The sequence below is a fragment of the Pan troglodytes genome, chromosome 9, assembly GCF_028858775.2.
Source record: "Pan troglodytes isolate AG18354 chromosome 9, NHGRI_mPanTro3-v2.0_pri, whole genome shotgun sequence".
Classification (NCBI taxonomy): domain Eukaryota; kingdom Metazoa; phylum Chordata; class Mammalia; order Primates; family Hominidae; genus Pan; species Pan troglodytes.
In genome coordinates, this window is record NC_072407.2 from 20,101,011 (window position 1) to 20,123,687 (window position 22,677).

Sequence of the window (22,677 nt, forward strand, 5' to 3'; positions counted from 1 at the left end):
TTGGAGCTACACACACACACAAATAAAGCTTCAGAAGGGTAAGGTCATCTTGGCTGTGTTCCAGTTCACAAATTCAGTATAAATCTATAAAATGCTTCTGAAGAAATGTGAGAGCAATAGTCCCAAAAGAGGGTATTCTTGGTACACATATCTATTTCCATTTGAATCAATGCAAAGTTTTAATGCATGGAGGACAGCACATCATTCCAGTTCTGATCCAGGGTCCAACAGTCTGGCCAAATATAATCCCTTTCAGAGCTCATCCATAAATGCTAGGCTTATCTTTCACTATGCCCCAAATCAAAATGAGGTACAACCTCCCAAAAAGGCTGGGACAGAGTAATTGATGTGAAAATTGTTTTAAAGGTGTTAGAAGAATGTTTTCTTACTCAAACCATACAGCAAAACAGAAACAAAAGAAAAGTACCCCTTTAGAAACCCCAGGTATAAGAGAAAAAAGAAACAGGATGGAAAGAATATATTTAAAAAGCCGAGTCTCAACTATTGTTGCTGGGGGAAAGGAGAGCAGAGAGAAAGAGGAGGGAGCCCATCTGTGAAAGGTAATTGGGAAATACTACTGGAGAGATCTTCTCATTAATAAAAAGAAAAGCTCAAGGAACATGAAAACTCAATTCAGCAAGTGGCACAAATACAACCTCTAAGCCATTACTCTCCTCTTTTACTTCTCTAAAAAAAAAAACCCTAAATGGAACCTATGATAGATAGATCATCTTTCTGATAAGAAATTCACTCAGTGTTTTATCAAGATTCTAATAATAATCGCAGACTTGGAAAGGACCTTAGATGAAGTCAAATCCAACATACCTTTTTTAAAAGATAAAGAAACTTAAGCCCAGAGGTTCTTGTTTTTAGTCATTTAGCAAAGGAACTTCAACTCAAATCTCCCATTAAACAGGCTAGAACTCTTTCTAGTCTGTAGGCAACCTTGAAATTAGGAGAGTTGGAATAAGAATTGCACTCTTGCCTAAGCAGAATAAGAAAAGGGGAAATGCCATATGAAAAGTCCATAAAAAGTTCAACAGCTGTTCACTATTCTTAATTATATGGTGACAGACTCAACTAATCAAGCCCTCTCTTCCTTACATGTCCTACATAGGAGCTAACAAATTATGTATACTCAATACATGTTAAGACTTCAACTGCTTCAAAGTATAACAAAACCTTAAACATGTTTCCTAAGTCCCCGGCACCAATGAATTTGTAGTTTTATAAATATCATGGTGAACAAGAAATGCTGTCTTGTCACATTCAAGCCAAATAACAGCTGGACTTTAAAAATAAAATTTTGAAGGCATTTGCCTTTTATATTTTTAATTTCTGTTTTCCTTGCCTATGGTTTTGTCATATGATTTTGATGAGTGGTTAATACACATCCACAGCTGCCTCTTTTGGTGACCTTTTCCTCACTGCCTCCAGGCTCAGGGCTATGAAGCATGTCTACAAGTTGCTTACTAAGTGATATTGTCATTTTCATGGCTGGCAGACATTTTTCTGGGAAGCCTGGTGGAAGCAGGGCCTCATTTTCTGGGTTGGCTTACTTTAGTCACTTCAGAAGCCCCACAGGAGGATGGGTAGACATGGGGGGAGGGCATAGCCCCTAAAATTGCTGTTCCAAAGCCAGAGGAAACCTGTATGGACTGAGGGAGAAGACATCCTGGGCCAGAGGCACAGAACTTACTTATCAACTCAGCCCGGCTAAGGAGCTCTCACTCCAAATCCTCTATACAGCACAAAGAAGTCCTGATCTTCTTAGCACTTTTCTCCATGATAATTATGTATGTACATATTTCCCTTTTAATCTTCTGTCTTTCCTCACTAGACCATATGTTTAAAGAGGTCAAGGACATCTCTGCTTTGCTGCCCATCGTTTGTTTTAAGTCTAGTTTAGGGGCTGGCACATGGTAGGCACTCAAGAAATGTTGGCTGGTTGTTTTTTTAGACCAAAGACTAAGTGAAGGAGCAAATAATTTTTTTAGTTATTCTGATACTTTAGTTTCTTCTTAATCTTACTGTTAAGGGAAATATGAAGGAACGAAGTAGAGAAAGTATCATATGTACCTGTTATCTACTCTGACTTTAATATGAAGTGTAACTCCAGCAGACTTTGCAATCAGCTCAGCCTTGAACAGATGCCAGGATATATCCTGAAGTCAGCAGAAGGCTGCTACCCATGCTAGCAGTCCTCACAGAAGCACTGCACTTCGGTCGGTATTAGAACAGGTAACTTGACTCCATTCGTGAACCCCCAAAAGCACATGAGGTCTCAATGGCAACTTCTGGGCAAGCTTCTAAAGGGAGGTTTTCACATGCTCCTTAAGCTCCTGGGCCACTACAGCCCTTCTACTATGATACTCATCAGGCACTGCTGCTATGTGTGACAGAGTAACATGAGAACTGGTGTATGGCATGACTTGCTATATTTAGGGCAGAGGAAATGGGCTGTACTGAGGAAGGTCACAAGGAGTTTGTTCAGAAAAATGAAGGGACCACGTGTTTCTGTGTAAACAGTGGGGGCAGTATGGCAGGCTGCTGGGGAGAATCTCAGCTCTACCCTTAATATGTGGCTCATAGCGAGTAATTTAATTATTCTCAGCCTCAGTTTTCTCACCTGTAAAATGGAAAAAGTAATACCTTCTTCACAATGTGTATAAGGATTAAATGAGAAAATGTGGGTAAAAAGCGTAAGACATCCTCTAGTATATAAACACTTGATAAAAAAAGTTTTCTAAAAACAAAACAGCCAGGGAAATTGGTTTCAATCTAGACAATCTAGGCATTGAATAGAATATCCAAAAATATTTATATGCAGTGTGTTTCTCTAGAGTTAAATTTTTAACTTTTTCCTCTTATATAGTTAATAACTCTGACCATGATTTTTAACTTACCAAGCACATGATATCACTAACTAGATAATGACATTACTGAGAGATAACTGACTATATTTACACCAAATATGCAGTTAAGGAAGCAAATGAAAAAGTGTGAATGACAAATTAGAAAAGTCTTTGACAGCGCGGGTAAGGTGACAGAGCTCTGTAACTACCAGTCTGTTGTCAAATAAACAGACTGAATACTCCAAAGTAATGAAAAATATTTATTTAATTACATATGATCAACAATTTAGGTACTCTACAGTACAATCTCCCAATAAAATTGAGATGGGCCAGACCTGAAACACTTCCACAAAGGCTTTTAGGCCAGCCACAATCTCTGTGTTGCACTCGGATGGTTAACTGTGCAAGTAACATCATTTGGACTTCCTGGCTCCCTAGGCAGAGGAACCTCAACCCTTATCGGTGGAAAACCTGCACTTTTAAGTGCCTATGAAAATAATGGGCTGTTGATACACATTCTTCAAGGAAGACAGCAAGCATATTTCTGGTTTTGAGTAATCTTTATGCCTCCCTTCCTATCTATCTTCCCTCTTCTTCGTTCCTTTCCTTCCTTTCTCTTCTCTTCCCCTCCCTCCCTCCCTCTTTACTCCCATAGACACATATACATCCTAATCAGAATTTATTTTAACACCTGGTCTCCCAAACTATCATCAAACATTAGTCTTTCCTACTAGTATGAAAAATTAGCATTCTGAAAAATTTCTGAAGGGCTTCCTAATGTCTAATACTATTCATCTCTGAGTCCTCATTCCAGGGATTTCTGGGCTGCCTGGGATGGCCCCAGGCTCTCACTAAAAGCCATGCCCAGTTTAGATGCTGCTATGAAGTGTCTTCATGTGTTTTCGAGGGATTAGGGTCCTGGAAGAAACCCTGCCAGTTAAAGGGATACTAGTGAGATTCTTCCCCTTAAGCTAAAGAAGGACTTTAGCCGGGACCTGAGATGGGTGAAGTATCATGTTACTCTGAAGAGAACAAATTAATCTTCCCTGACTGGTGGGACAGATTCTGCCAAAGGAACAGCTAACGGGAAAACCAGTCTCTACTCTGTGATGACACAGTAAATAACCAGGCAACATTACTACTGAAGTGCTGACCTAACCCATAAATTGTACCCAGACTCTGGGGAGCAATTTCTGCTGATGTGCTGCTTGTGCATTTAAAACAAACAAACAAAAAGGGAAAAGAAGCGAACAGGCATTGATATTGGTGTGGGTAAACATTCTGAGAGGAAGGCTGGTCTTTCCACCCAGACTTCTGAAAGACGTTGGTGATGGTTAGTGCATAGGCACAGGCTGGGCCTTCCCCAAGCAATTATTAAGTTTATGCTAAAACTGCTGCAAACTATCATTTAATCCCCAAAATGGTTTGATTGTACCTGGGAATCACTTGATTTGGATATGCTAAATATTCTGATTTGATCATTCCACAATGTATACATGTATCAAAATCACTTTATACCCCACAAATATATACAATTATTACTTGTCAATGAAAGATAAAATAATGTTTAAAAGTCCTCCTTTCTAAGTTTTCCCTTTTTAAATACAAATGCAGTGAGATGGATGAAACACAGAATTCTGCTGTTTATTGAAATGTAGAGGATCCTTTTATTTTAAAACTTTGATGGTAACTTGAAGTACTTGGATTGCTAAGTATTCGGTAATGTAAGATCTAACTGCTTCTTAAAGTCTTCTACTATAATGCACAACATAACTTACATACATACGTAGTTGAAGAGTAACATTTCCTTTGCTTTGCCTAAGAAATCTAGCTGATGACTCCTATGAAAAACTATAAAGATCCTATATCTAGCTCAGACACACCTTTGGAAACACATGGAGCAGCAGAAAAGAGCTAGAGAAAAGCCACTCACCCTCTGCATCTTCTGGCCGAGTAAGGTCGATGACACCTGGGCCCAGTTTTCCATCTTCATTTGACTTTCCCGTTAACTGGGGCCCCAAATTCTCAAAGCGCGTTCTTTCCTAGAGGAACAAATAATCAGAGGCTTATTCTAGTTTCCAAAACAGCCACCATTTCCTTCCAGTTTCTATCTTGCTTAATGGCCAAAAGGTGAATTCAAAAATATCATTTCTGACCAATGTGGACTCTGAAAATCTTTCAGGAAGATTCCGTTGAAAGCTGTTTGTGACATGGACAGCACTGACAGCATCTAGACCATAGTACCTGTAGGGAAAGGAAAGCTGTGACAGGGAACCTGCCAGAGCTTCTATGCATATCTTCTCTCTGTCGGATTTGCTCCAGTAATCTAAAAAGAACGCAATAGAGAGGGTTGAGCCAACAATGCAAAAACCTGAAAGAGCAGTTCCTATTAAAATACACGGCTAAATTTAATGGGAGAGGAATTTTCTCATTTAGAGATCATAGTTTGCATTGGTATTCCTGGCGAAATACAAATCAGAATTTTATGCACGAGGATTTCGAAAACAAATATTTCAAAGCAGGCCAACCAGAAGATGATTGATACTACTATTTTGTCTCAGAATTTCAACTGTGATTTTCTGGGAACTGAAAAGGAGGACATCACTCCTAGCCAGCCATGGAGCCAGGAAAGTTAAATACCCCTGCTGCTTTAGGAGGGAAACCCAGAGATGTTTTACTTGTTCACCAGTTCTTCTAGGAGTAGGAGTCTGAAGCACCACAGTGAACACTCCCTCTGCAGCTCTCTGGATCAGTAGCAGAGGGGCTCATTGACCATCATTAATATGGTGTTCTTGTCTGCAGAAACACAGCTCATGTCCCCCTCTCGTCTCCTCACTACTCTCCTGACTCAAACTTGGCTTTGTGTTGTGCTTATGAATGAATGAAACCTTGTTGTTCATTACTATGAAACAATATTAAATGTCATGTCAGCTTGAATTTACAGACATGAAATAGCAGCTTCCAGCTCCGGGAATGGTTTCTGCATGTTATACTTAATGCATTATGCAGCAGTAGAGTGCTGATTGCTGTTCAGTCTATTGTTCAATGACCTAGTTCTGTACTGAGCATGTTCGGCATTAGATGGAAACACTCTGAGTGTTCTCTTCTGTAAGATGTTTAGAAACTTGGAAATATTCTTAAAGAGCAAACATACAATTACTTGATAGAGTCTCTGCCTCATTTGTACAGCCTGACTACGTTTGTGCTTTCTAATATGATTATTTTTGAATATCATTATATTTCTATAATTAATTCCCATCAGTCAAATTGTGCAGGAAGTCTTCCAGTTCCCCTTCGTCATGGAATATGTTGAAATCTGTGTTGGAAGAAAACACAGCATAAACCTTGCTTTAATCTACACCATTTCTATGAAAGATTTGCAACAAAAATTACAATCATGAATTTCCCTAACTGGGTAATACTCACTAGTTTAAATAGCAGTATGTAGGGAAACCTCTGAAATATGACTCTTATAAAAAACAGAATGAAAATAAAAACCAAGTTAAGTATGGTTCCCTAATATCTTCCTATGTGAAAATACTGGTGCACAAGAACAAATTAACCCAGATGCAGGACACAACAAAAAGCAACTATAAGCCTTGTGGGAGCTTCAGACACACTCAGGGAAAGGACAGCTGCTTTTAATCAGCCAATTTCTATTTTTGAGTAGCACTTTGGTTGTCATGATGTAAAGAAAAAGAATTAAAGTGGAGATGAGTAGTATCAGGGAAAGCAAAATATTCAACCTTTGTTTTATCACATTGTTTCGCATTTCAAATATTTGCATGTGAATGCTTTCCCTATGTTAAATGCAAAAGGAGTTTTGATGTGACACCTGCAATCTTCTTGGAAGAACAACCTTTAACTGTATTTTCATAGGGGGAAAAACAACTTTCTCTGAAAATCAACAGACCGTGCTATCTATCAATATGCATATTTCAAGTATCTTTCTAGTCACTCATTCTCTTTGATTTTACTGGAAAATATTCTCAGTAAAATAAAATAAAATAAAATAAAGTTCCTGAAAGAATATCAATATTTTGACAAGGAAGGAGAAGAGGGAAAATTACATGCCATGGTTTGTAAAATCCTAAGACAACAAAGCTTACATGATGATAATATCTTTTCTTTTATAAAAAATGAAGTGCACTCACAATTCAGTAGTATCAGCTTGTTTTTAATCATAACAAAAAACATTCAGAACATTCAACAACACATTCACAGTGTCTTTGAAGTCATACATTTTTCTGACTTCATTGAAAAAAAAATCTTCTGCAGAGATACTTTCCCTTTAAAATATCAATATTTTGACAGAGTAGAAGTCAAGGAAGAATATCCCATGAAACACTTGTTAAATAGGAAGAAAATAAATCAATGATAGAAATTGTTTTGGGCAGTGGGTTGCATTTTAGATTTGGTAATATTAAGCACTTGTGTTTGAGATTAAAGAAGGACCCTGCAAAGCCATGCCCTTTCATATAAATTTCCACCTAGTCTCCCAGAAGATTTCGTTCTTTTCTTCAAAGAATAGCTCAGAATATTTATTTGCCAGCCACATAACCATAAGATAAGAGGGCCTGATGTCTACAAGTTACGTCTGGGCAGCTGAGCTAAGCAAAGATTTTACCAGTGAGGTTGAACATGAGCCTAGTAAATACAGGATGTGGACATGGGCACAGAGAGAAGTATAAAGATACTTTGGTTCCAACAAGCTTAAACTTCTGCCATTAAGCATCCATGAGCATGCCCCTATATGGAACAAATATAGACTGTGGGTGGCAAGTTCTTAAGTCCAAATTTCCACACACTTGAACTAGCTCTCACCATGTACATACCTCCCAAGTAAGATATGTTGGAGATATAAGCAAAATACCTCAATGCTAATTTAATCCCACCCCTTCCAGGAAAACTGCCCCATCTTCATGTTGACAGTGGATTTTACATGCAGCAATGTGATCAGACACTTACTTATGCATTGTCAGTCACAAACATGCAGGCAACATAAAAGTTATTGAAAAAAAATTAAAGTCAGCTCTGCTGTGTTGTAGGACTGTTGGCTCTCTAAGTGCTTTGAAATTATGATGTATGAGGTAGATGTTGCATATTAAATAAAGATATTTAAATGATAAAGCCCCCTTTAGTGAGAGCTGATGAATGTTAAATGTTACAAGCCACAAGACGGTAGCATCCATCATCTTCACATATTATCAGAGTCAATGACGGGGCAGCCTCACTGATGACAGATAGACTGCTGCATTATTATCCCTAATTTCCAGAGTCACTGAACAAACCATTCAACTCTTCGGGCATTATTTTTAACTTTGCATTAAATTAGCAACTTTTCCCTCCCTACCATGGCAAGATTGATCAATTTTGTCTTTGCATGGGTGGAGAGAGAGAATGAATTTGGGGTAACTAAAAGAACAGAGGTTTGTTTTCATCTAGGAAAAAAATCAACTTCCTCTTACTGGCATCAAATGTAAAATTGTGATCTGGGGAAAGAACAGCAATGAAACAGTAAGCACACAATAATGGCTTTTCTTTGCACTTAGATAAAAGCTGAATTTTTGATGTGCACAGTATACTTTAATAAAATTTTATATACTATGTTTTATACACTTATTGGCTATTCCATAATAATGTGTGTGCTAACAGTAAAATTGCTCTTAAATTTATGTGTGTTATTTATACGTTCCCATGTAACAATGCTTTTTGTTGTAAAAAATATTCTGTTTATTAATGTAACTTTACAACCACTGCATCCAAGATCCGTGGTAAATTAATGACATTTTTATTATTTTATAGTGTCATTAAATTTTTACTGATCACTCCATCAAACAGAGGCAGTAAAGGCCATAATGTAAACTGGGACACTTAGATCAGGCAGCAGGAAGACATTCCATATAGTCTGAAGAAAACTGCTAGCGATAAATGATATTTATACCATCTTTAAGCATGTGAGAATACTTGGATAAGTTTGGCAAAACTGTTTCAGTAGTAGAGTGGATTGTGTACTTAAATAACAGTTTGCTTGCCAGAGAGACAAGCCTTTTTCAAACCATATGCGAAGTGACTGATTGCAGCCATCTCCTGAAAAACAACACGTGAAATGTAATGATGCACTGGGTCCCTCCCTTCTGCGTTACCAAGACTGACCAGTGTGTACCAGGCCTCAAATTATTTCAACATGGTCCCCTTTGCCACAAACTGAAGTGGAAAATGGCACACGCTGAGAGAGGTTTTTTGTTTGCTGCTTTACAAACAAATATATTTCATTTAAGTACACGTCTGGTCAATGATGTGGTATATTTCATTCCAATGGTCTGAATGAGAGGTACTTTACTAACCTTTATTCAAAAGCTCATTTCTAAGGAGTGTCTGAATATGGGGGATCATTCACGGCAGCCATGGAACATACAACTAAGGGGCCATTATCTATAGCACAGCTAATACAGGTAAAAAATGATTATCTCATGTTATTTTTATGTGTAAAATGCATTATAATTATGATACTCTCTACATTGACTCTCTTAAATAAACCTAAATCTGTTTTATGAACTAATTGCCAAATACTCTATTTATGTATATATAAGACAGTAAATAAATTCTATGCTCATATAATTATGGATTTAGAAACACCTAATTTCTACATGGGGATTCTGGTATGATTCTTTCTTAGGTAAATAAGGATTTTGTTGTTGCATCCTAAAATACATATTTAAATATTAAAGACTTAAAAATCTTTCAAATGTGTAATGATAAGGAATTTTGCAGGGAAGGTTAATACTACAGCCCCACTAATTGTGTTTTGTGTGTATTCCTAATGCAGAATTTTCTAAGAAAAATAACAAATATATGTATTATAAATAAAAGTTCTCTAAGGCCATGACAATATTCTGAGATGATATCTTATCCTCAGAGTTTCAGCTATGTCTAGGTTATTGAGTGGAAGCTAAATAAGTCTTGTCGTTTTCATCCTAGCTCTTAGCTTCAATTTTTATGAAAGTTTGATTTCCATTTGTGTATTTTGATGTATTTCCAACCCAGGAAAACTCTTTCCTAAACTGAAAGTAAAGATTCCCCTGCAAAAGCAGCTTTCTCTTTACCCAGCTTCCCCTCCTTTCCTGTGTTCACATTGGTGCTGAGGGGTCAGTGTGATTTGTCTCACTGCTTTTCTTGCCCTTCTCTGTCCAGGCGATGATCCAGGCTTGCTGATTTTTCTTCCACATAGCCTCTTGCCCTCATCCCTCTCTCAATGCCCTCCTGCCATCACTAACTACCCCAGCACATGTCTTCATGCCCACACACCTATCTCACTGCTGCAGCCTCCTTTCTGATCTGCCTGATCCTTGGCACTGTCCTCCCCAGTCCTTCTACTCACACTCTTCACTGAGTTCTACTTCATGTCTCTGATTCAAAACCTTCCGTGGCTTCCCATGTCTACTGCATTTCCTCCAAGCTCCTCTACATGGTTTTCAAGATCTTTCATACACTGCTCCCCACACACCTTTTGAAACTCAATTTTCTACAGTTCTCCTGTCATATATCCTCTGGTTGAGGTTGGCAGTGACTTGCCTTTCAATAATAATACCACGATCATCCTTCCTTCTCGTTTCTCCTTCGCCAAATCCTATTCATATGGAAAAACCCAAGTTTTCCATGAACTCTATAAACTCTCTGATCTACCTACTCTCTGCTATACAAAAAGTCTTAGTTTTGCCTACGTAATTAGCCCCTAGTTACATACTATGTTAAAGAATCGGACTTTTGGTTCATGTGCACCAGCAAGTCTCCCTCGACAACATCAAAAGATTTTTCAAGCCAGAGATTGTATCTTAGACCTTTTCTATATATCTCACAGAACATTTAGTATTAGTGTTCATAAATACTTTCAGGTTTATATAAGAACACATAACTAATCTAACCACATAAATCAAAAACATGCTGCACAAGTATCTAAAAGGGCAATAATAATCAAAACAAGGAAATTCAGAAAAACACCTTAAATATTTTATAAAAGAGGTAAATAAGCAATTTTAGAAGAGCACAATAGAAAAATGCAATTTGATTATATAATGTAATGTGAAAAAGATATTTTGAGTTTAACTTGGAATTTCTGCAGATTAATACAATCCATCTTTGTGAAGTCTTCGCAAAACTCTGGCAAAAGAAGATACTACATATCATAGATGCTTGGCTTAAAAAGAAGTACACATTTCAAAATAAAAGGTTTGTTTTGTTTTGAAAGCAAGACAATGCTAAGTACAATGCTAAGAGATATTATGTCTCTTACTCTGAATGACTTTCTTTAATTCCTTGTTCTAGATGTATCTTGCCATGCTGTGATTCTCCAGAAACATCACTTAACCAGACATGTGGTTTCCTTTTTATTGACTTAACAAACACTGTCACTTTGTTATACTTTATTTTAGATCCTTTATTATGCATTTAGTAATTTAATGAATGATCAAAAATGTAGGCTTTACACTGGAAAGCAACCACATGTACTTTTAAAGGTGATTATATTTTGAGGGAATTATTTTAGAGGTATAGGACTTACCTTCCTAGTGACATTGTGATGTTTCTAGAGTAAGTAATCATGATAATATAGACTTTGGCTGGATGAAATGAGGTTCATTATTGAACCCCATTTTTAAATAATATTTTTTCAGCTAAAGCTATTAATTTGTCTAGTTTCTCATACATTTTTAACACCAAAATTGTGCTAGCACTTAAGAATTAGTTAAGGACTAACTGCTGTTTTCCAACTGTGTTTGCCATCACAGCATAAATATATCTACTGGTGTAGAAGCAGGGAAGAATGCCACCCACTGATCATCCACAATGTGCAAAGCCCTTTCCAATGAGTACTTCCTTTAATCTCATACCAATACTACAGAGAAAATACTATTGTTATCAACCAGAAGAAGGTGAGGTTCAAAAAGAATTTTTATATGGGTTAAGTCATTTAATCAAAATTTAGATATGTATTTGTACTGGGGTGAATTTTGAATAATAACTCTAGATTACCATGTGATCTCTCTGAGCCTGTTCCCACCTTTGTAAAATGGAATAGACAATGCTCATGCCGCAAGGGCTTAATGATTAAATGAGAGATTATACATGTGAGTGCTTTGCAAAAAATACAGCAACTCATAACATATCCACTTCTGTTAAAGATATTATTTGATGTTTGCTAAGTATCTCAAAGCTAAACTATGACGACAGTGTCCGTATCCAAAGGTCAATATCCTTTCTCCTGTATCAACAATAGAACAATACATAACCAAAGATGCTTTGCTTTTCCTTCCTTCCTTCCTTCCTTCCTTCCTTCCTTCCTTCCTTCCTTCCTTCCTTCCTTCCTTCCTCTCTCTCTCTCTCTCTTTCTCTTTCTCTCTTTCTTTTGACAGAGTCTCACTCTATTGCCCAGGCTGGAGTGCAGTGGCATGATCTCGGCTCACTGCAACCTCTGCCTCCCAGATTCAAGCAATTCTCCTACCTCAGCCTCCGAAGTAGCTGGAATTACAGTGCACACCACTACACCGGCTAACTTTTTTGTATTTTTAGCAGAGACGGGGTTTCACCATGTTGGCCAGGCTGGTTTTGAACTCCTGACCTCAGGTGATCTGCCTGCTTCAGCCTCCCAAAGTGCTGGGATTACAGGCGTGAGCCACTGCGCCCAGTCAATGCTTTCCATTTTATCTTGGCTGCTAAGTAACTCAGAAGTAACTTTAAATCTCAACCTTAGTAACCATGTAGGAGCTGGATAATTATTCACTACTTTTAAGCACTCAAGTCTTCCTTCACCTGTATGATAAGAACCAAACTTCTCTGTAAATTATGCATGTCTTTTTATGATCTGGCTCCTGCTCCCTCATCAGCTTCATATTCTATTCACTCTAGTTTATACTCCCTGTTACAATAAAATGGAATTTCTTGGAGCTCCCTGAACTAGCTATGATATTCCAAAATCCTATGTATTTCTGAATACCACTTTTTCTTTCTAATTATGATGTCTTCCCTTCCAGACGACATCATAATTAGTCCTTTCTAAGCCTAATTAAAACATCTGCTCTGGACAAAATCCTTTGTTGACTTCCTTCCACCAGCCCTGGGAAGAATCTATCATCCCCTTTCCTCTAACACCCCTAACCCCTTTGCTCTAACACCAAATGTGGTATTCCATCACCACATTTATAGAAAAATATATATTACAATTATTGGTTTCTTTGTCTGTTTCCAGTTCTCCTCAACTTGCTCCTCAAGGTACAGTATCCATGTCTTATTATCTCTATAACATAAGTGCCTCTCATGATGTTGCACATACTAGGCTCTCTGGTTGTTAATCTTGGTAGTCTTGGTAAAATTGCTTCTCTTTCTTCTTTCATTTTAATTTTACTTTTAAATAAAATGCAATTATTTTCAGATCCTATTTAAAGCAGTGAAACATAAATAATTAAAAGACAGATAAATACAAAGGAAGGTGTGTAAGTCAATTAAACAATAGAGTGATCTCGTGGTCAGGGTTGGCCCAGAGCTGTGATACAGAAAATCTGCCTTATTATTATCACTAGAAAGGGCTCTCCCAGAAGAATTTTCCCTAAAATCTGAACCATCTCCACAAATATCCTTACACATCTCTTACATTGCTTAGCAATTCACCATTAGCAATTCATTCTTTGAATTAATTAAAAAGGCCAATCTCTTATGAAAGGGTAATAGAATAAACTGTTACAACAGAATTATATTAATTTCAATTTAATTCCTCCTGAGAAACAAGAACACTCCTAGGGAAGATAATCCTGGTAAAGCCATGCAAACAAAGACATTGGTCAAGGGAGATCCTTAGGCACTGTAATCCCAGTGAAATAACTTCACAAGATTTGGAAATATCCCAGCTGAGTAAAGATGGTTGTTATGGGCTGAATTGTGTTTCCCCATAATTCATAGGTACCCCTAGTACCTCAGAATGTGACTGTATTTGGAGACGGGGCCTTTAAAGCAGTGGTTAAGTTAAAATGAGGCTCTTAGGGTGGGTCCTAATCCAACCTGACTGGTGTACTTATACGAAGGGTACATCTGGACACAAAAAAGGACACCAGGGATGTGTGCACGCAGAGGAAAGAGCATGTGAGGACACATCAAGACAGCCTCTATCTACAAGCCAAAGAGAGAGGCTTCAGAAGAAACGAACCTGCTAACACCTTGATCTTGGACTTCCAGGCAGTACCGTGAGAAAATGAATTTCTGTTGTTTAAGTCCGCAGTCTCTGGTAGTTTATTATGGCAACCCTGGCCAACTAATGCAATGGCAGCTTCTACCTCTTATGCCATGAAAGGTACTAGTTGCTTTCCAAAATTGTCAAATAATAAAGCAGCATATTTTAGAGATAAGGTCCTATTAGCCTCACAAACAATTATCTAGAAACTTTTTTCTTTAGGATCTAGTAGCAGTTCTATCTGTTGACAGCCTTGTCCATCCATCTATACATTTATCTATGATTCTTCAAAAGTTATCCTTTAAAGAGAAGGAAGCACTTAACAAAGGTTTTCAAAAACAGGAAGATTTATACTTGAGGCAAGAAACAGAATCTCAATGCTATAAGCTGTTGAGATAAACTCTAGGAATGCTGATATATGCCACTGGACCATAAGCATTTCGAGGGAGGGAAAGTATCTCACGACCTGCTCTATGCCCAGAGAGAACTGTGCGCTGCAAGCAGAGAAGCATGCAGCACATGCCTGCTGAAATGAACTAATGTCTGCAGAGCTTCTTGTGGAGATGTTTTATGGACCTTTCAAAAACATTCTCCAATGATGTATGACAAGTTTCCCTCAGGATTTGAAGAGTACTCCAAACTAAGCGAGTTCTGTCTCCACACCCCCGGCAAGGACAGCATCCTAGACATCTCCTGTAATACACATTTAGACTCTTGTCACTGACCATCAGATGATAAATGATACAGTAGCATTAACTCTGAAGATATGAGACCCTTTTAGGCTTGGAAGCCACTGAATTAAATTAGTTTCATCAGGATTATAGTGCTTACTGAACCCCTTTAACCAAATGCTTTCTGTCTCATTCATATGGTTTTAATATGGTTTTAACCAATTGCAAGGTTATTTATAAGTTTGCAACTCCCAAGTAGAGTTATAAAGCGTTCAGATTTAAGCAAATCCAGTTGTGTGGCAGCCTAACTCCTACTTATATGTGGTTTCAACTTTTTATTCGTGTACAGAGGCATGATGCAGATTTGTTCCTGAATATTCTCTGATTAACCATTTGTTTCAGTAAAAAGTTCACAAAAAGTCCCACTGTAAAATTACACAAACTCCTATTAAAACTGAACACATGGTTTAAAAAGTGGAGAATTCTATCTCCACCTAAACCACCAATAAGATACTGTTACTCTAACATGTACCATATGAACAAAGAGTGTCACAATAAAATTAATGACCAGCTAAGCAAATGTCTTTGTCCAAAAAGGTATCTTGGGAATTCTATTAGTTCAAAATCTAAGTACTTCATTTGAGGTACCTGTTTAATTTATAATGTGTACTTTTTAGTATTATTTGTGGAAACACAGGTGCAGTTTATTCAAGTTGAAAACATCAAAGCTATACGAACCAAGAATAAATATTTTCTTTAGAAATATAGCTTCCATTTCAGTTTTAGCTGGAAAACTGATAAATTTGAAGATTTTTTTCCCTCAGAAACATAAACACAAAAAGTGGGAAAATGTAGGGTACTGCTACCATGTATTTGTTTTAATTTATGATATATATAAGCATATTGTATCTCCTAAGAGCTTTTCCTATAATTTAAAAAAATATGTATGCTGCAAAAATAACATATATCTTAAAAAGAAAAATAGGGAGCATGAGAAAGCTTTAGTGCCAGAAGGAAATGTAAAGGCCTCTTCATTCAAACAGCAATGTGACCAAGGAGGTCTGGACACTTACCACAGTCCTGAAGCCGGCTGGTGACAGATCCAGAACATGCCTCTCAGCTCCAGACTCTCAGTCTCCTGCTCCTTCCACTGAGCTACTCTTACTCTACCAACTATGCTAGTCCCTGTATAATTCATCTGCAAAATGAGGGAGTTAAGTTAACTTATCTCCATGGTTTCTTCCAGCTCTGAAATCTTATGATTCTATGATATTTGACTTTCTTTCTCTCTAAGATCTATACTGCAGCACACGTTGATAAAATCTTGACTAAAAAAATTCTAAGGAATTATTCATCTCAAGAAAAGCACTAAAAAACAATGCATTTTTTTCAAACAAGCCTACCAAAGCATGGTCACACTTAGCCAAAAAGCATCTGTTGGCTACTTCTGAAATTCTGTGGCCACCATAGTCAAAAGCAATAGAAGGGAAGGGACACAAAGGCAAGGGAAGGCAAAGAAAGGATGCAGGGAAAATCAGAGGGAACACATTTTCATCTGAATGTGGCTTAAAGATTCCTCTGTGTCCCTAGTTTGAGACTCATTATGGTGGCACTAGCCCAGAATACATCTCTTTTTGTCTGCAAGTAAAGTAACATAAATGCAAAGACTGCTGCTAAGAAGAGGGCCTTTCTTCAGAAAAAAACTGATTAACTCCTTAATGTCAAGATTTTGTATATTCTACTGTTATCCTCCTTCTAGGAAAAAAGAAGCACTAAATAAGGTCAAATGATGTCACAAATGAGTATTCAAATAAAAAACAAAAATAACCCAGGACTATGTCTGATTGTGGAAGAAGCTTTTCTTAAGATGAAGTAAAATTAAAATTTAGAAACTGTTTTCATTTCATACAAACTAAAAAAAAATTCTGAAATTGAAATTTTTAAAATGAGTTTAAAAGAAGAAGAAAATATTTAGAAACGCTTTTCAAAACAGTACTCCAATATGGCACCATTACAAAAGACAAAAGATAGTGTCCAACTGTGGGGATATGTGTTAATTGTATGGTTTTCCAAAGATGTGGGAGAACTGATATCAATTACAGTATAATTACCATTACTTCCAACAGAGTTAACATGTAGTTACCATAAAATAACATACAATTAACTGGTGTCACATTGCACACCAGACTAAATAAGATACAAATTAAGAATTCCCAAATGTAACGATAGTACTCTTCTATCTCTTAAAAAATACAATAAAAATAAAACAACTTTTCTCTGATAACGTCACAGCATTTGCAGGAATTAGTATAATTATTCAAAGAGGGAAAAACTAAGATATATAAGTTAGAAATCATCATTTTTAGTTATAAGGTAAAAAACTGCATAGGGATGGAGAAGTATATATTAACAAAAATGTTAAATTTAATAAACTAAAGGTATAGTAAATAAAATGAAATTTCCTACACATTTCTTTCAAGTCCTGAAAATCAGGCAGCTATATTTTAAAACCAAATTCAAGAATGTTCTTAGTATTTACTGATACCTAATTTTTTTACTTTATTCATCAAACACAGGACAAGAGCCTGCTTTACTCGTACTATAGAGAGACACAGAAATGAGTCAGGCTCAGTTCAAGACAGGAATTTAAACCCAATTTTTAGTTCTTTGCTATGTGAAGCAGTAAGTCATGTCTCAATATAAGTAATTTCCTTATCAGGAGGTGAGCTTAAGGGACAAAGAATGCTACGGTTCAATTTGAAGAAGCAGAATTCCTTGCTGGAATGTCTCAAGTCAGCAACAATAATACAGGATGCCTCCACGTGCTGCATATGAGAGAGGGGCACGTGTGGGAACACGGACATGCTCACCGCGCATCTAGATTTAATTAGAAGAGAACTGAAAATGGCAGAGTGCAATGCTGTGAAGTTGATGGGAGGACAAAGGGAAAGGAGCTGTATTTTCAATACAGCTACAGTGTATCTGCTATATCCGTTTCAAACATCTGGGCTTCCAATTATTTATTGAACTCATGTGTAAGACTTATTTGGGAATACTGCAAGCAGTTATAGAACAGGAACATGCAACTACTTTGTAAAATACTTGCAGGACTGAACTCTTGATAAAATCTTGAACAATATGAGTGAAAACTGCTCTGACATTATTTGAGTCAATGTGTGCAAACCATGAAGAGGTTAGCATGCTAAGAATAAATTTTGTACACAGCCTGCTAATTAATGTAGCAGATAATATTTTATTGGGAACTTATATTTTGCATATTTTTGAAGATTTAGTTTATTTCCTACATCTGACTTTTTTTCTTTTTTTTTCCTTTGTGGTATCCACAGGCTTACTTGAGATTAAATGAGGCTAGACACATTTGTAAAAGGCTGCACAACTTGTTTGAAGATTACATAAGCATATGCATAGATCCACAAAGCTTTCAGGGAAAGTCTGTTCCCTATGTAGTCAATATTTTCCTTTTTTCTATGAATATGGAGCTTGGGAATAGATGTATTAATTTTGCACCCAGTTCCATGTTTTATTCCATTGAATTCATGAAGCTTTTGTTAGGCTCTAAGGGAAACCAAACTGGCTAGGAGGGATGACAACAGAACAATGATGGGTACATTATTATTCCATGTTATTTCCTCTTGTTCCCACATCACTGTTACATTCCTCTGATTATTGCAGTCTCAAAAAATGTGCTGATCACTGTGTGTGTTAGGCAACACTACAAGACCGAGAAGCTAATATCCCAGATAGAGTACATTATGCATGTGATGTAAATGAGGTATGTGCTCTCCACATCTCGGCCGTTTGTCATCAGAGAGCCAGCAAACAGAGCGGATGGGTGCGAGTGCTTTTATTCCCTTCCACTGTTTCCACAATGGTGAAAATAAATAAGTAAATAGAATAAAAATCACCTGTCCTTCACAACTGTCCTTAACTGGCACAAACTTGAAATATTTACAATGTAATGTATATTTTGGGTAGAGCTTTGTGTTTGTTGTCATTACATTAGGAAAAAACAAGGCTCGTCATCTTCACATTCAGAAATTAGAAACTGAAATGCAGCACATTGTAGGTCATACCAGCAAGGGTAGAGACTGCACCAACTTTATTTCTCAAAAACTAAAATGTAAGATATTTTAAAATGTGGACTCTGAATTCCTGGTCTAAAAGCAAGTGCTTCAACATAAACAATCCTTCCCGCTGAATTAGAAATGATGCTTAGATCACAGGTTAAAATCTCTAAGTGAAATAAAAACATCTCCAAGGGCTCTAGGACATGGGCTCAATAAACAAGCACATGTTTATTCCTACAGCTTGAATAACAGCACTTCTGCCCAGATACGGAGAAACTTGGAAAATTAGCCTAAGCAGGATGTGAGACCGAGAGACAGTTCCTTCAGTCCTAAAGATTGTCTAATGAGGGCCGGGCGTGGTGGCTCATGCCTGTAATTCCAGCACTTTGGGAGGCCGAGGCGGGTGAATCACAAGGTCAGGAGTTCGAGACCAGCCTGGCCAAGATGGTGAAACCCCATCTCTACTACAAATACAAAAATTAGCCGGGCGTGGTAGCGGGCTCCTGTAATCCGAGGCACTCGGGAGGCTGAGGCAGGAGAATCACCTGAATCTGGAAGGCGGAGGTTGCAATGAGCAGAGATCAAACCACTGAACTCTAGCCTGGGCTACAGAGCAAGACTCCATCTCAAAAAAAAAAAAAAAAAAAAAAAAAAAACCGATTGTCTAACGAGAATTAACTAAAATGGATTTCAACAGTCTCAGGGAAAAAGGCAGTTGTTCATAGAACAAATAACTTCCCAAGTGAATGTTATAATTAGCAGTTTTTAAATCTCTGTAAAATTTTTAATGGCATTTTCAGACCAATTAATGACTTAAGAGAAGATCATGAATATAATAATTATACAAGCTACAAAAGTTTTTATAATATACCTCTTATTTAACTCTACTGCATATATTTGACACAAAGAAGTGTATAACCTAGGAAAGGAGTAAATCTGCTTTTCACCCTGATTAAATAAAACTCATATTTGAATTTGCGTTATGATCAAAATTTTAATTTTGCATAACTGAGGTGATGACCAAAGGAGTAGAAGAAAAATTGCTTCTAGAGAGCCAAACTTCTCGACTGCTTCGGGATCTGAATATTAAAATGTCACTTAAAAGGCTTCAGGTTGTACATTGTGTTCTCTAATTGGCAATGTGACATGAAGGGGTGGATTATTAGATTGCTTAAACCAAATAAAGTCTTAGTGTAAATATGATCTATTTAGAAACTCTTAGGTTTGAATAAATATGATCTATTTAGAAATGCTTAGGTTTGAAATATTAGTCTTCCCTTGAAGATTAATATGTTTGAAGCACTCACACTTGTACTTTCAATTATTTTAAAATTCATTGACAATTATAGTTTTTCAACTAAAAATAATACAAAATTCTAAAAATTCATTGTCTATTGTTCTAAACAGTTACATAGTTTGCCTTCTGTGTAAGCTGATTTGACTGCAAACTTTACTTCTCTTTAGTATGGTTTCTACTTGAAGGTAAAGCAATATTTAATACTGCCTCAAATACCAACTATAGAAAATTTCTAGCTCATTAAGTTACCTTTTAAAATTATATAAACTTGAGGAAATGATTCTGGAAAACCAGTTTGTACAAAACCACATGAAATTCACTAACTCATAGTGTTTTGATCTCATTGTATTATGCTGATCAGTAAATCCATCTACATTTAGCTAATCCTCAGTCCTCAGCTAATTCTTTGAGCCAGAGATATTTGGTACAACCGACCTGATTTGCTTGAAATAGACTTCACTTCCTTTCTACACCCTCTCCTTCTCACCACCACCCACAAAGATGATAAACAAAAAGTGTTTTATTTATGGAAAAAAAAGTGATGACATGCTACTTATTTATGCTATCAGCCTAAGGCAGCTTTGAGTCTACCTCATTCCAATGAAACAGGAGGCAGGAGGCACACAGCATAAAGCTTCCCTTCTGGGCAGAAATCAGACTCAGTTCCCTTCCTCCTCACACAATAAATATGGTAAATGGTCAGACTTTGTGGCCATTAGCATCTTATAAATTGTAAAGTATTTTCCTGCATATTATCTCATTCGTAAGGCACAATCATCCTAATTTTACAGAACATAGTGAGACTCGACAAGATTTAGAGACTTCCCCAAGATGACACAGATACTCAGATGTAGGCCTAGAAGACAGATCTCCAGCTTTAACATCAAGACTAAATTCCTTCTACGATTCACATAGCTTCATTTGTCAAACTTTACTCAGTTTTAGGTACATGAAATCAGGAAGCTCAGCATCCATGTTCACTTCCAAAGCTTTGCAAGTTGGTATTTATTTTATAAATTTAACTTTCTGAAGCTATTCAAATCCAATACTTCATTGCACAGCCATTTAAATAAATGAAATCAGCATTCGATTCTGAATAAATGTGTACTGGTTGTCTCTCAGCCCCCCTAGGCTGTGCAACTGTTTCATATATGGTTAATTCTTATGCGGCTTTAGAGGACTTATCATTGGAGATGCACACCCAAGAGCTCCTGTTAACTGTGCTGCTATCAAGGACACAGGAGTAGGGTAGGTAGGTATGCAGGTATTACACACTAGAGCCCTGCCATAGAAGAATGCAGAGGCAGCAGCTGCCTCCTGTAACTATAAGAACTTGCAGAAAAATCATCAATGATCAGAGACTGCACCCTAACTGCAGTAGGCTGTAAGATTGCAGTGAGAAGTGAAGGAAGGAGAGAGGGAGGGTGGAAAAATAAGAGGAAGAAGGGGAACAGGGAAGGGCAATGGGGGAGCAGAAATGGAAAGAGAGGGTAGGAAGGAGGTTAGGGAGGGAGAAAGGAAAGGAGAGAGATCTATTCTCACACATACCAGGAGGCAGAGACAAAGAAGTGTGGACCGAGGGCGATGCATCCACAACCTCCAGAATAGAAGACAGATGAGGAAGTGGCAGTGAGACAAGCAAATTGAGACAGTGAAACAGACTTCAGTATTCTAGGGCCTTGTAAGAGGCAACCCTCCTATAATATGAATTTACTCTATCTGAGGAATGCCAGACACATTCAAAAGGGCAGAGAGATGAAAATAAATTTTCATCTCCATAAGAGTAACTACTTCTTCCAAAGTCTGGGCTCTAGTCACAAGCACACAATCAATGAGCATTTTAGGCTCAGTGTTAGGGGAAGAGCAAAGTGTAAGACATGGGCTCTTCCTTCAAGTTACCAATAATGGTAACAGTGTGGTGCAGTAAAAAGTATAGAATTTATATAGAGAAGAGCTGGTATTTGAACCTAGAGTTACCTGCATGAATTTTCAGGGTTTTGTTCAATTTGTTAGTCTATAATGGGGGCTAATAAAAGATATCAATAATCTTTACCTCACAGGATTTCTGTGAACATCAAATGTGATTTTTGTATTAAAAATTCATCAGTCACAAATGCCTATAAATTATGTTAATTATTTCAAATTTTCATGTAGATTTACAATCCTATATCACCCTGAGGTTTCTCCCAGAGAGAAGAGTGGGAGCAACTTATTAGTTGCTTCTGTAATTGTGTAACAGATTGACTGTCTCCAAGTTTATCTATGTGGAGAAATACACTCCATTTACCTCAGCCACCACTACCATCATTATTCTTTATTCTCTCTCTCTCTCTTTCTCACACATACACAATCATACATACAATCATACATACAGCCTCTGGGTTAACTTTCTTAGCCAGGCATTCAAGGCTTCCATCATCTGAATCCTGCCCCTCTCTAACTCAGAGTACACTTCTCTCTTGATTGAGCTGTCCTCCAGCCATTATTCCCCATATGCAGAGACACATGCCCCATCCATACTCATGCCAGGACCCTGCCTAGACACTCC

General features: G+C 37.2%; 1 protein-coding gene across 50 annotated transcripts in view; it reads right to left on the reverse strand.

Annotated features, from left to right (window-relative positions):
• Window positions 1-22,677, reverse strand: part of SOX6 (SRY-box transcription factor 6) — a 770,159-nt gene that overhangs the window by 43,205 nt on the left and 704,277 nt on the right. For all 50 annotated transcript variants that reach the window (XM_063783828.1, XM_063783833.1, XM_063783834.1 and 47 more), the window contains one exon: window positions 4,789-4,897. In XM_063783828.1, the coding sequence (XP_063639898.1) occupies window positions 4,789-4,897 (109 nt within the window). The remainder of the gene's footprint in view (window positions 1-4,788; window positions 4,898-22,677) is intronic.